This window comes from Centrocercus urophasianus, unplaced genomic scaffold (genome assembly GCF_019232065.1).
Source record: "Centrocercus urophasianus isolate 14NV4802_14NV808 unplaced genomic scaffold, USGS_Curo_1.0 seq_22, whole genome shotgun sequence".
In the NCBI taxonomy this organism is placed as follows: domain Eukaryota; kingdom Metazoa; phylum Chordata; class Aves; order Galliformes; family Phasianidae; genus Centrocercus; species Centrocercus urophasianus.
The window spans coordinates 18,664,826-18,677,384 of NW_024884778.1; the positions used below are offsets into that span (position 1 = coordinate 18,664,826).

At 47.3% G+C, this 12,559-nt stretch overlaps 1 protein-coding gene across 15 annotated transcripts in view; it reads right to left on the reverse strand.

The window, feature by feature from the left end:
- Window positions 1-8: 8 nt before the first annotated feature.
- LOC122162735 (6-phosphofructo-2-kinase/fructose-2,6-bisphosphatase 4) overlaps window positions 9-12,559 on the reverse strand; it is a 43,720-nt gene continuing 31,169 nt past the window's right edge. For 10 of the 15 annotated variants that reach the window (XM_042823340.1, XM_042823348.1, XM_042823352.1 and 7 more), the window contains 4 exons: window positions 12,287-12,416; window positions 11,860-11,922; window positions 8,743-8,807; window positions 9-2,657 (listed from right to left, as the gene is read on the reverse strand). In XM_042823340.1, the coding sequence (XP_042679274.1) occupies window positions 2,598-2,657; window positions 8,743-8,807; window positions 11,860-11,922; window positions 12,287-12,416 (318 nt within the window). In that variant the 3' untranslated portion in view covers window positions 9-2,597. The other 5 variants (XM_042823338.1, XM_042823339.1, XM_042823342.1 and 2 more) reach the window with 5 other exon arrangements.

Genomic DNA, 12,559 nt, shown 5'->3' on the forward strand with positions numbered 1-12,559 from the left:
CACAGCAGTGCAGGGTGTAACATTTGATCTTTATTGCTTGGATCAAATGTCAAACAATTACATTGGTCTGAAAGATTACAACGATGAAGGCCAACAACGTAAGAACAGGTAGTTTAATCTCATTCAGAAGTCTGCATCTGAGCTAGCGAGTGCATTAATCAGAAGGCAGCGGAACAGACACAAGTACTACACAACCAGGACGAGGGTTTTTACCTCCCTGTGCTGATTCAGTCAGGGCTGCGTGGCAGAAAGAGTGCAGGACATGGACAGCTGCTCAGGGCACTGCTGGTGCACTGCAGTCCTCCCCAGCGCCTCCCAGACAGAAGTCACACAGCAGGCAGAATGCAGCTCGCTGCATGCTTACATTCACTGTCTACACTGGCTCTCACCAGCTAGAAAGGGGTGGATGCAGTTGATGATTTAGTACCTAAAGTCCCACAGACAACTTCATAACTTTTTTCTCTTCAAGTATCAGCATAACAGTTTATTTACACTCCTATACAACCTTTTTTTTAATTATTATTATATTTTTTTTTTAACTCAACACCCACTTAGTAAAACACAGTATATTCAAAAGCAGGCTATAAAAATACCTACTGTACGAAAAACATTCAGCTTTGAGGAATCATACAGCACCTCCGAAAGGGCAGAGAGGTCAAACAGAGAGGGGGAGGAAAGAGCAGCCTGCAGCTCACCTCTCGCTGGGGGGAACCTCTCCTTCCACCACGCTCCTCAGAGGCGCAGCCCCCTGCTTCCCCAGCCCCAGGGGCACACATCTCAAGGAGGAGCTGTGGAACAGCTCCGGTCACAGCAGAGAAGAGCCCTGCTTTCCCAAGCAAAGAACACAAAATCAGAGAGGGGAAGCGTTCTGTGCGTTTTGCACAAAGATGGCCTTGGTTTCTATCAATAAGTTAAGCAGCACCGTGCGGCGCTCCTCACACAAAGCTAAGAACACAGCTGAATGAAGAAAGGGCTGAGACACACACAGCTCGAGCCAGCAGCGCTCACAGCAAGTGTTCCTGGTCACCTCGTGCCTCCCCTTTCCTCTTCTGCAGTGGAACCCAGTGATGTGATATGGCTTACTTCCAGCACGGAGCAGCTCGCTGACATCAGCTTATTAAAACAAACCACGACAGCAGCACAGCATCTTACAAGTCCTGCATGAACAGAAGGCGGCGCATCCCCAGCCTGCAAGACGATGTTATGAGGACCCAGTATTTCACACAGGGATTGAACTGAGTTCTGCTGCCTTTTGCGGTAAAGGTTCGGTCACTTGAAGTCCTTAAGAATAAAGATTTAACAAACAAACAACCAAACAAAAAGAAAAAGCACCGTCCATCAACAACAAGGCAGTCCTCCTTCCTGGACAAAGCCAGCACAGTGCTGGCAGCTCACAGCAGCTGAGGGTAACACACCGAATGCAAAGCAGTTTAGTACTTAGGAGGTCGTCCCCTCAACAGACATAGAGAAGCCCATTTGTAGCACTGGAGTTTCACAGAGAACTACAGAATAGCAACGAAGAGGTTGCTTAAAAACAACAACAATTAAAAGACAAAAAGGCATGCAGGCCACATGACAAGTTTCACAATTTACCTGATGTTTTCTCGCATGAGCTATAAGAAAGTTGAAATGCCACCTCACCTTTCTGTACTGTTTCCTGATGTATGTGTTAGATGTGGCTATAAAGAGAAACATACGTGTTGAAATTCATCCCAAAACTGCCTCCAAATCACAGTGCTAAAAAGAAAAGCAGCTCCTGCAGCCTCTAAATCCTGAGCCCTTCCCCAGCTGGCGGTCAAACAGCTGCCAGGCCGTCCTGCAGCCACGCACACACAGGCACTGCTCTGCCCGCTCTCATTGCCCAGGCTGCTGCCCCCCACTCACATCCCACAGCCATTACTTCAAGCTCTGCCCTCCACAGTGCTCCACGCTACAGCCGCCCCTGGAAAATGTCACAACCCCACTCAAGCACAGGATCTATCAGGTGGTGAAACTCACTGGAATCGTTTTGTTTTCCCAGGGGAAAGTCTTCCCCTCTCATAACAACTTCAGCGTCTTTGGGCAAACCCAAGATCACAGTGAGACAGAAGCTAGCATTGCTGATGAGCTTTCTGATTGAAAGTAGATTTGCAACACGAAGCCTCCAATGCTCTAAACGCAGGATTCTGTCTGTGTTAAATAAGCCTCTCCGTAATTCTAGGCAATGATTCACAGTAGAAATAAGAGAAATTCTTAGAAAAACACTTACTTAAAGAAAGTAAAGTCTAGTTAAAATCTGACAGTAAAACTGACACGGGCAATTAACCATCTTGCAGTATCCACAGATGAACACTAAAAGCCACTGAAACAGCACAACTTTACGTACAGAAGTCTACAACCAACTGGACTCCGTCAGCACGGATCTCTTTTTACCACTACCAGGAGTTAACCACAACTACAGCTGTTCTCCAAAGAAGCTGAACCACACTGGGAACGTCTGAAGGCGGAGGGGAGCTGCGCTCTGCCCGCCGCCCAGTGACGCCTTCACCGTTCTCAGGGCCGAGCTGCCGCTCCGTGCTCAGGTGCTGGAGGAAGGGCTGCTGCCTCCGGAGCCGCAGCTATAGGTGGTTGGGTACTGTCCTCAAGGCTTCTTCTCTCGACCGGTCCACGCCTACATTCTGCAAATTTAAACACAGAAAGTACTTGAAGGCATGAGTCACCCCGTCGGCCACCGCTCTGCTCAACTCGCAGTGCTCGCACAAGACAGACACTGTGCAACTTCTGATGTTCACTGCCGCAGCGCGTCTGGAAAGCACAGGGACAGGAGGAGGGGTCCCAGGCTGGGAATGAAACCAAGGCTGGGAAACCAAAGCCCAGAGCAAGGCAGGGCACTCGGAAAGCCTCTCAATGGCACAGGTTACAGCACCTCTGCTGGGACAATCGCTTTTGGACAACTGGTTTCTGCATGCTATGTTTGTGTCACATTGTTCCACTTAATTTTTATTTATTTATTTTAATTCTAATCACTGTTTCTATCTACTAATCACATCCAGCATTTCACACGCAGTGCAAGAGAAAAATAACACCGCGCAGCAAAGATCATCAGCCACACAAAAAGGACAAAACTGGGATGGAGGGAAAGCCATCTCTCCTTTGTGCCTAGCTTGCTTTTGGAACTGATTCCTTAATGCCTGCCAGTTCTGGTCCTGGTAGGCAGCCTAGTCACTGGCAGATGAAATATCTCCCAGAAGACTGGTAATGTGAAGTGTGGGACTCGTAGGCACGTTGGCAGATGTCACACTGATATCAGGTAACATTCTCATGGTTTTACAGCCCTGCTGCTTGGCCTTTTCCTTCCAAGCACGTCTCTCCAGTCCAGCTGAAGGAAGCAGAGCCTCATACACAGCACGCACCGCCCCACCAGCCAGAGTGCACCTACAGCACAGTGAGCCACCCCCAGCCGATGGTGCTGGGACACTCCGTCACTCTTCCAGAAAAGAAAGGATAAAGAAGCAGTACTAGACTGGATTTGGGGGATCAAGCACACCCACGTTATTTCTGCCCTTACTAACACTCCTTGTACCAACATCAGCCCTTTCTTTTCTCACCCTCTGGGTACATCAGCACCAGCCACCACAACCACAGCACGGGCACACGAGAGCTGCAGAGCACCCAGCTGCTCTCTTTGAAGGAGAAAACCACACTCCTGTGCCAGGAAGAAGCTCCGCAGGGCAGCCTTCCTTCTGGAGACACAGAAATGGCACCAGCATCCAGGAGCGTGAGGACTTGGCAAGGTGCTCTCCTCCTGACCACAACAGAGACACCCACTGTGCTGGCATTTGTCTCGTCTGTATTTTCTTAGCAATTGATGTAACATACCCAAAAACTCCTCAAGAATGTGGAGATGTCTCCACAAGCAATGTGAGAAGATTGGCTAACATCTAAACGAAGCATCTGCTGCTGATTCAAAGAAAATTAAATGGAGCTCAAAATGGAGCATCAATGTGCAGAAATGGAAGCACTGGAAATTAAGAGCAACCAGAACTAACAGCTACAGCATGAAACAGAGGAAACAACGTGGCCAAGACAAGGAAAAGCCACCTCTACTTAACTGAAATCAGGACTGCCAGGCAAAAACTGCATCCCACCAGCTGAGACAGAGGGAATGCCAATAGGCAAAGCTGTAAGCATTCAATCCTTCAGTCTGAACAAAGGTGAAGGGGAAAACACCGTGGAAGCAAAGCACAGGGAACTGCCATGTGGAAGAGACACTACAAAGTCTAATAAATAAACCTTGGGGCTTATCAGACAAATGAGACACGAAGCTGAAAGACCAGAAAGGGAATATCATCCCCTTAATGGTAAATGAATTCCTGCTCACAGCAATCACCTTACATCTAATTAGTGCAGCTGGCACCATTCTCATTGCCACAGCAACCATGGGCACGGGGAAATAAAGGCTGCAGCAGAATGGTGCTGCATCTCCTCTGGTCAGTTTGAGCTTTTATCTTCTTTACGGATATTTTATGTGGTCTTGGAAACCCTGAGTTTCTGAGTTCTGAATGGTGTGTGCTGGGCGGCTCCAGCTGACTTGATGTCACGGTCCAAAGCTGCAGAGGGCCTGCAGGAATAGCACCCAGGCATTTGCTGCTCCTACTCATACTGCTGTGCTCCCTGGGCTCCTCAAGGCACAACAGTGGCAGAGCCTCTCCACACAAGTGCTGTGCACCGAGACCACTGCCATTTCAGTGCTCAGCTTTGTTCCTCCACTTGTGATCTTCACACGAAAGCTGGAAGACTTTGCATAAGGGGCCCAGCTGGGGATGGAGGTTCCGAACTGTGCAGGAGCCACGAGGAATGCTGAGGCAGATGCGGTTTGTAAGGATCACCCACAGCTGAAGAACGGGCACATGAACAGAGGGATGAAGAGCACAGTGCAAAGGAAGCCCTCCTTCCAGCCAACCTCCTCCTGGGGAGCTGCACACAGACCTGTCATCACCACCTCCCCTGCAGCACCAGGCCAAGAAATCCATACAGGGAGGCCATCAGTAATGTGATGTAATGGGAAATCCCCCCCAGGGGGCAAAACTGCTTTTAAATCCCACCTCCATAAAACTCTGTTTTTCTGCAACAGAAGCCTGCACAGATTTCATCTTCACCAAAAGTTCCATGGCACAATATTTCTCACAGCACAAACTGTGAGAGGTGACAACACCACTGACATCACGGTCACCACACGGAGGATCCCAGCTCCCCCAGCCCAGCCCACCAGCAGGGCCGGAGCCGACGTGGGACGGCGTGCTGCAAACGGACTGCAGTCTGTCCAGCACGTGAGAGCTTTTGGTGGAACCAAGTTCAGCTGCATCCTGCTCTTCTGAGATCACGCTCCTTCGGCAGGAAGAAAAGCCTCCCGTTTTCATGCCTTGCAGGGCAAGCCACAGCCCAACCAGCAAATAACTGCCTTCTGCTCCCTGCATGGCTCGGCATCTCTCCCAGCAGAGACTGACCTGCGTGCTCCACAGAGCCAGCAGGGCAGCACCAGGTGCTCACACAGCAGCCCGTTTCAGCAGAGCAACACCATCTATTGTTCCACTCTTGGTTTCTCATTGAAAGGAATGGAAAGTCACTTCTGCTCCCAAGGCTGGTTAATGCACAACAGCTGCTAAGGGAAGCTGCACACTGAAAGCACTTACACACATTCCTGTACCTTCAGTGGCAGTTGTGGCAATACTTGCACTATTCTCCACTGGTGAGCACAAGCTGAGCTCCAGCACTGCAGACCAGCAGGATTAAGGCTGCACAGCAACTGCAAATTGTTATTTGGTGCAACAGAGCACTCCAACTGCTCCCAGGGGCACTGGAACAGATAACAGTGGTGCCCAGAGAACAAACTTATCGTGTGCCTCACAGCTTTCATAGACAAACCCCCTTCAGCTGACATTAAATGCTTACTGGCTGTTCTCAACAGCTTTGGGAGTCAATGCTGCAGCATCTTTACATTACAGCAATGTATAGAAACAATGCTCCAGTGACAGCTGATTACTGTTCAACAACTCATCTGCAATAAACGAAGCAGGGCAGTACGGTTTTATTGTGATCATTCTCTCAAGCCACGCACTGTACAAAGATTCACTCCAGGCTCTGAACTGTTGCCTTTGGCGTTTTTACATCCCTGTTTTTACATCGTTACTTTTTCTTTCAAGGCGATTGGAATAATTAGTATTTCAATTTATTTTGAAGCAGCAGATGAAAATGGCACCCAAGCTGGACGGTTGGTTGGGACACGGCCTTCACTGATGAGCAGGGACCGTTACGAGGGCTTCCTCGGGACGTCGGGAAATGTCTACGTTCTGTGTAGCAACAGAAATACAGAGGAGAGCATTTATCACGCAGCAGTAAGACCAAAGCCACCAATCTCGTGTACCTTCTGCTGCCTGCCACGCAAGGAAGCGCAGCTGACTGCTGAACAAGCCTCAGGAGCCCGGCCTGCCACAGCGCTGCCCCGTGCTCTCCTTTCAGCCACGACTGCAGATGGTGAGAACTGTGCTGAGCGCATTTCTAACGCGCGGATTAAAAACGTGGCCCATTTTACAATACCTTGCCAGCTCTCTTAACGCGTTCTTCAGGCTTTATGCCTTTCACCCTGTGCTAAGCAAAGTCAATAATAAATAGCTCATCTCCCCCCTCAAAAAGGAAAGGTGAATGGGGATTTGGATCTCTTGCTGAAAATAGCACTCCTCCCCGTGCCCACCACCTAAGGCAGAAGCACACAGCTTCTTTTTACCCAGCGCTCGTTTTCCAACCAAAAAGAGGAGCTGAGCAATAGCTCAAGCAATGCCCCTGATTTGTATTCAGTGCAGGCTGAACTCCTTCATCTGAGAAGGTCAGCCACTGCAGTGCCGACAAACACAAGGCTTCAGTCCACTCGAGACAAATCACCCACACACAATGAGCTCTGCAGACACCATGAACAAATACTGCAGTACTTTGCAGCAGGGTGAAAGTACATCTCTTCAGCTGCAGCAGATAAGGAGCACACTGTCCTGCAGGCAGGGCTACAAATTCCTTGTGGGAGCACAGAACAGCACAGCAGGCAATTCTTCATCACGGCCTCTTTGTTGAGTGGTGTTGAAATCTGTGACGCGACGCTTAATTAAATGCTTTGCCTTCAACAGAGTATTTGAAGAATTCACTTAGCAGAAACAATCAGCACTTTTGTCGGTTGTGGAGATGAAAGCTTTTGAAACATCCACAGCCCTCTGAGCAACATCCAAACGCAGACAGGACCAGCTCAGCCCTTCACCAGTTACACTAAGGCACAACGGATCACCACCCATCCTGCACCAGTTTGGGTTTCTTTGGAGGGCAGGGACGAACGCTTTTGTGGAAGAACCCCAAGCACATCTCTGCTCTTTTCCTTATTGGTTGTATCCATCTGGTTTCTTTCTAAACCAAACAGCTTTGTGTCTGTGTCCAGGCAGCAGTGCCACTGTCTGCACAATCCTGCGTGCACCTGAAATGCTCACCCACCACTTCCAGCATCACCACATCACTGCCCAACCGCATGCACAGCTTTCCTCCTAAATTAACATCAAGCGGTATTTCCAACAGTAATTCCCAAGGAACTTCAGCAAGCTGTAAATTCAGCACCAGTATTTAATCAGACAAACTGTACGTGTTAAACTGAGCTACATAATTCAACACATGTAACAGTAACACTTGCTCCAAGACAGTCTCACTTATTCTCACCGTGCTTTAAGGCACCATGAAATGAGAATGGATTTCCCAAACCTAGCAGGCCAAACTAGGACACAGAAGATAAAGGAGAAAAGGAAGAAAGGAAATGTGACTGCCTGATGGAAATATCTTGACTATGAATGGCCAAAAGTCAGGATTTCCAGAACTCAGTGCCTGAGTCATTAAAACATCTTTGCAGACCCTTCCAACACTTCTGCACAACTGCCACAAATGGGTGCCCGCATATCAGCGAAGTGCTTTGTGTCTTGTGACAGCACACATTTATCTTTATATTCCTCCTCACTGTAAGCTCTTGTTCTGAAAACCACCACAGCATTTTTTCCTCACATTATCCAAACTGACTTTTGATTCACTACAAGGCATGGCTCTCAGCCTCAGCAAGGAACCACTGCCATTCTCAGTGCCATCAGCACGAGGACCTGCAAGGGAACCAGAACATTTTAATCACGACACACTGTATGTAACTTCCATAACGCAGCAATGGGGAACTTGAACTAGAAAACCTTTGAAAGGGACTTCCAAAAGCCCACACAGGGAGAGTACAAACTGTCACAGCCTGCCTTCCCATCTCCACAGAGATTTCCCAAGCTCACTTCACTCCCTTTCCCCGTTGTTTTGCTGAACCCTGAGAGCCCTCCTCAGCCTCCAAACACTCTGCAAAGCACACAGCATGGATCTCAGTGACGAAACAGCTGATGGCTCTGATGTCCCAGAAGAGGATTATCACTTCATTACTGGCTCTCTCCAAAATAAGGATGGCATTCCTAACTGAATATTTTGTGCCCGCGCTCTGCTGCTGCTGAATGACAACACTGAAAAACTTCATGCAGTTTTTAGATGGACACTGTGCTCTGTAGAAGTATTTTTCCACCCTTGAAAAGCCTGATGTGCAAGATTGAATATAGTCAGCAGTTACAGAATCACTTCTAACCACAAGGACACAGATCAGAACATTATGTCAAGTTCTCTCAGTCAAAAAAAAAACCACACAAAAAACATTCTTACCTCGGGTTTGTCTCTGTGTGTGTTTACAGCTTCGACATTCAGAAATATAGATTCTACTTTACATCCTGTTGATAAAAAACACATTTTTAGAATTGGGCTGCTTGGAAAAATGAAGTCATGGTACGGATGCAATTTAGAGTTGCAACCTGATCTACGATTTGGATTTCGAGTTTGTGAAGGAGAATCGCTTCCCTCTTCTGATTCATGCCAGAGTTCCCCAAGTTCAGAACAGCTAAAGCTACTGAAATGAATGCATTCCACCAGGATGAACACTGTTCTCAATCTGACAACCCATCTCCTAGTCTCACCATTGCTTTATCATTATTTTTTGTAACACAAATTCTCATCTTCCAACACACACCAAGAAAAGCATCCCATCAAGAAGATTGCTGTAATTTTGTGTTGTGTTTAAACATCACAGACTTAATGGGGTTGCAGAACAGTACAGAAGACAAATGCTGCTCATTTTTTAAAATGCGGAAATGATTCCACTTCATGTCATTAATAAGCCCCATTCCTCCATGTGTGCAAAGCAGAAACGAAACTTTCATGCCCAAATGGAGGGGAATGCCATGCCCTCCTTCTGGAGGGGAATTTCCATTCACAATAGAGAAATAAATAAATGATTCCAGAGAAGTGCGAATGTTGAGAAGACACAACTACACGTCACATGGGCAGAACAAGCTGACCCACTTAGCAAATTATAATTACTCAATATGCTGTGGGAACTTGTACTGAAACAGCATCAAATTGCCAAATGCAGTCAGATCTCACACCAGCACTTTTACACAGCCACCCTACGCAGCCCTGTGACGTTCCTCTGACACACTGCACACAACAGAGCCCAGCATCTGCCACAAACAGCAAATCCAGTTTTCAGAGCTTCCTGTTCACATACTTCCTAAATTCCTAACGCTCCATAAGCTTGTTGTGTGCCACAAAAAGGCAACCTGAGCCTTTCCTCAGAAAGCCACTGCACTTTCCAAAGAATGACACAAAGGAATATGGCAAATATTTGCCTTTCCCTGCAAAGCAGAGTCTGAGAAACTTCGTTTGTCACAAACACGGTGAGCAAACAGCGCAGGAGGGTCAACGCTCAGGGAAATATCAGACAAGAAAAAAGATTTTAGGAGGGAAAAGTGCATTTCTCACACTGGCACAGTACCCCAGTCATCCTCCTGTTGATAGATCCATGCACGTCATCCCTGCAGTCACACTGATCTCTGATGCCGGCCATTGCTAAGGACTGCTTACCCAGAGCTGAGATCAGTCTCTGAGAAAAACTGTCCTGCAGTCAACAGAAACCAGAGGCACTCAGTTTCTCCACAGCTAATTGCTGACATGCACACTCCTAACTGTTTTTTAATTACTGGTCCATACCTACAGCAAGGTGCAGCTTCTCTCTCCTGCATGCTCCCAAACCGTTTGCCAGTCCTCCAGCCCCTCTGTGCACACACTGCTGGCTGACACCCAGCTGTCAGGCCACAACAATTCCCCATCTGAAGATCAGACACCACAAGCCTCCAGTGCCAGGAAGAGCAAACCCCTGAGGGAGATGCGTCCCCAGAACGTGGTTAGCTGAAAGGAGCGGAACACGCCACATCCAGCCACGCACCCTGCCCCCCCCCGGCTGCCAGGGAGGCCTCAGCTTGAAATAATTCTATAGAGGTGGCAGTTCACAAGTGTTTTACACAGCCCTTGTACTTTGAGATGGTCAAATTCTAGGAAGCAGGTTGACCAAAATGTCTTTATCCTTCCTTCAGTGAAGGCAAAAGGCCAAGGAAAGCCCTTTACACCACTTCTCCATTCTCATTTGGTGTGCCAGTAACCATCCTGCCCAGCGAGGGTGGGCTGCCCCCTCCCTGGAAGCTCTCCAGGCCAGGCTGGATGGGGCTGTGAGCAACCTGGGCTATGGGTGGCATCCCTGCCTACAGCAGGGGGTTGGAACTATGTGATCTTAGAGGTCCCTTCCAACCAAACCACCCTGTGATTCCATGAAATGAGGCCCTCTTCAAGCTTCCCAACAAAGTCACCAAACTTCCCACAAAAGCAAACCAACCAAAACCAAACCACACCACCACCACCACACAAACCTTCAAGTGTGGAAACAGCCCGTGAGCACCAAGCTGAGAAGCCAGGTTCCAAAACCTGACCTTATCTTTAAGAAGTTCTCCTTGTTCTTATTGTTTCATCCTACAACTCCATTTCCCAACCTGCAGCGTGTCATGCGAGGCTGGGAACACCAGATGTCAGCACAGCTCTTACTGCAGGGCATAACCACAATGCAGTGACAAAACCTCTTCTGACTCTCCTAGCACAGCAGCTCGTTACTCTGCCTCTACTTCATCTGAGTCTAAAACCAAACCAAAGTACGTTTCTACACTGCTATTTTTCGATGCTGATAATCAAAGGCAGCTTTGACTTTTCCAAGAATAACTCAACCTTCTTTGGCCATCTGTTTCCTGGGTAAATTGTGCAGTTACTCCTCCTGGTCTGTAATCTTCTGATCTGTGATTTGGTATCAGCTCAGCACTAAGAACAGCTGCTAAGAAACATGCCAGCAAAACAAACGAGGAATGTTCATGTGGTGGTGTGAAGGTTCAGGAGCAAATATTTCAGGAAAACAGAGCACAGATATTTGAAGGGTATACAGATAACACCCTTCATAAGATGGTAAACCTACATGTAATTAAGTCTGCTCGTCTTCTAACAAGCAAGATCTTCAAGCACATCCATGAAAAGTGAGATCTTGCAGGACTAGAGCAAAGTGGCAGGAGTTGCCAGAAAAATCATTCAAATAGCATATGAACCAAAAACTCAAGAAAACCATCCATTAGCATTTCAATCACTGGCAGTTTCAGGGTCTTCACACTAAAAACACATTTTTTGGCATAACACAAAGCAAACAAAAATTAAAGGATTCGTGGATTCTAACAAGGCTGTATGGTCACACACACACACACACACACACACACACACACACACACACACAGGGTCAAGCCTGTTTCATTCTTTTTTATACCAAAATAAACATTTTAAGTTAAATACTGCACGACCTTTACAGGCAACACAGACATTGGCAATGCTGCATTCAGACTTTTTGGAAACACTACTTACCATAAGCCACTGGGGTTAGCTTTAAGACAGTGTGCAGTGGGCACTTCAGGTAAGGCAGTTGTTCTGAGAAATCAAACACTGGATTATACACGACATACAGATAAACAGACATTTTAACTCTTCTATTAAGTGCCAGACCAAGCACTTTAAGTCCATCTGACACTGGACCTATTTCATTCCTTGCATACAACAGATATGCTACTAAACAAAGGAGAAAAACAAACACTACAGCATTTCAGGTGAGAGGCAGCTCAGTAAAATCACCCATCAGGTCACATGAATAGATCAAATATGAGAACACGTATTTGCCCAGCACAAGTTCCTGTATCATCAGAGGGTGGCTGAAGTCTCTGCTTTGAACCTTTATCAGCAGATTTTCAGTGTCTTAGTAAAGCAGACCACTTGTAACACATGAAGGAAAACTTACCAGCAGGCTTGTCAAGAAAATACGCGAGCAAACAGCGCATGACAGCTTGGTGACAAATGACAAGCACGTTTTCCTGCCTTTCAAGCTCCATAATTACTGGCTCCAGCCTCTGGACAAGGTCTTCGTAGGACTGGGAGGGAAGCAGAGCAGGAAGGAAAAAAAATAACAGACCATTAAAAAGGGAAAACTTCACAGGTAAACATATATACAGTGTGTACCCTAACTTCACATTAAATGTTACACTGGGACACTGCCAACCACTGGAGTAATAAT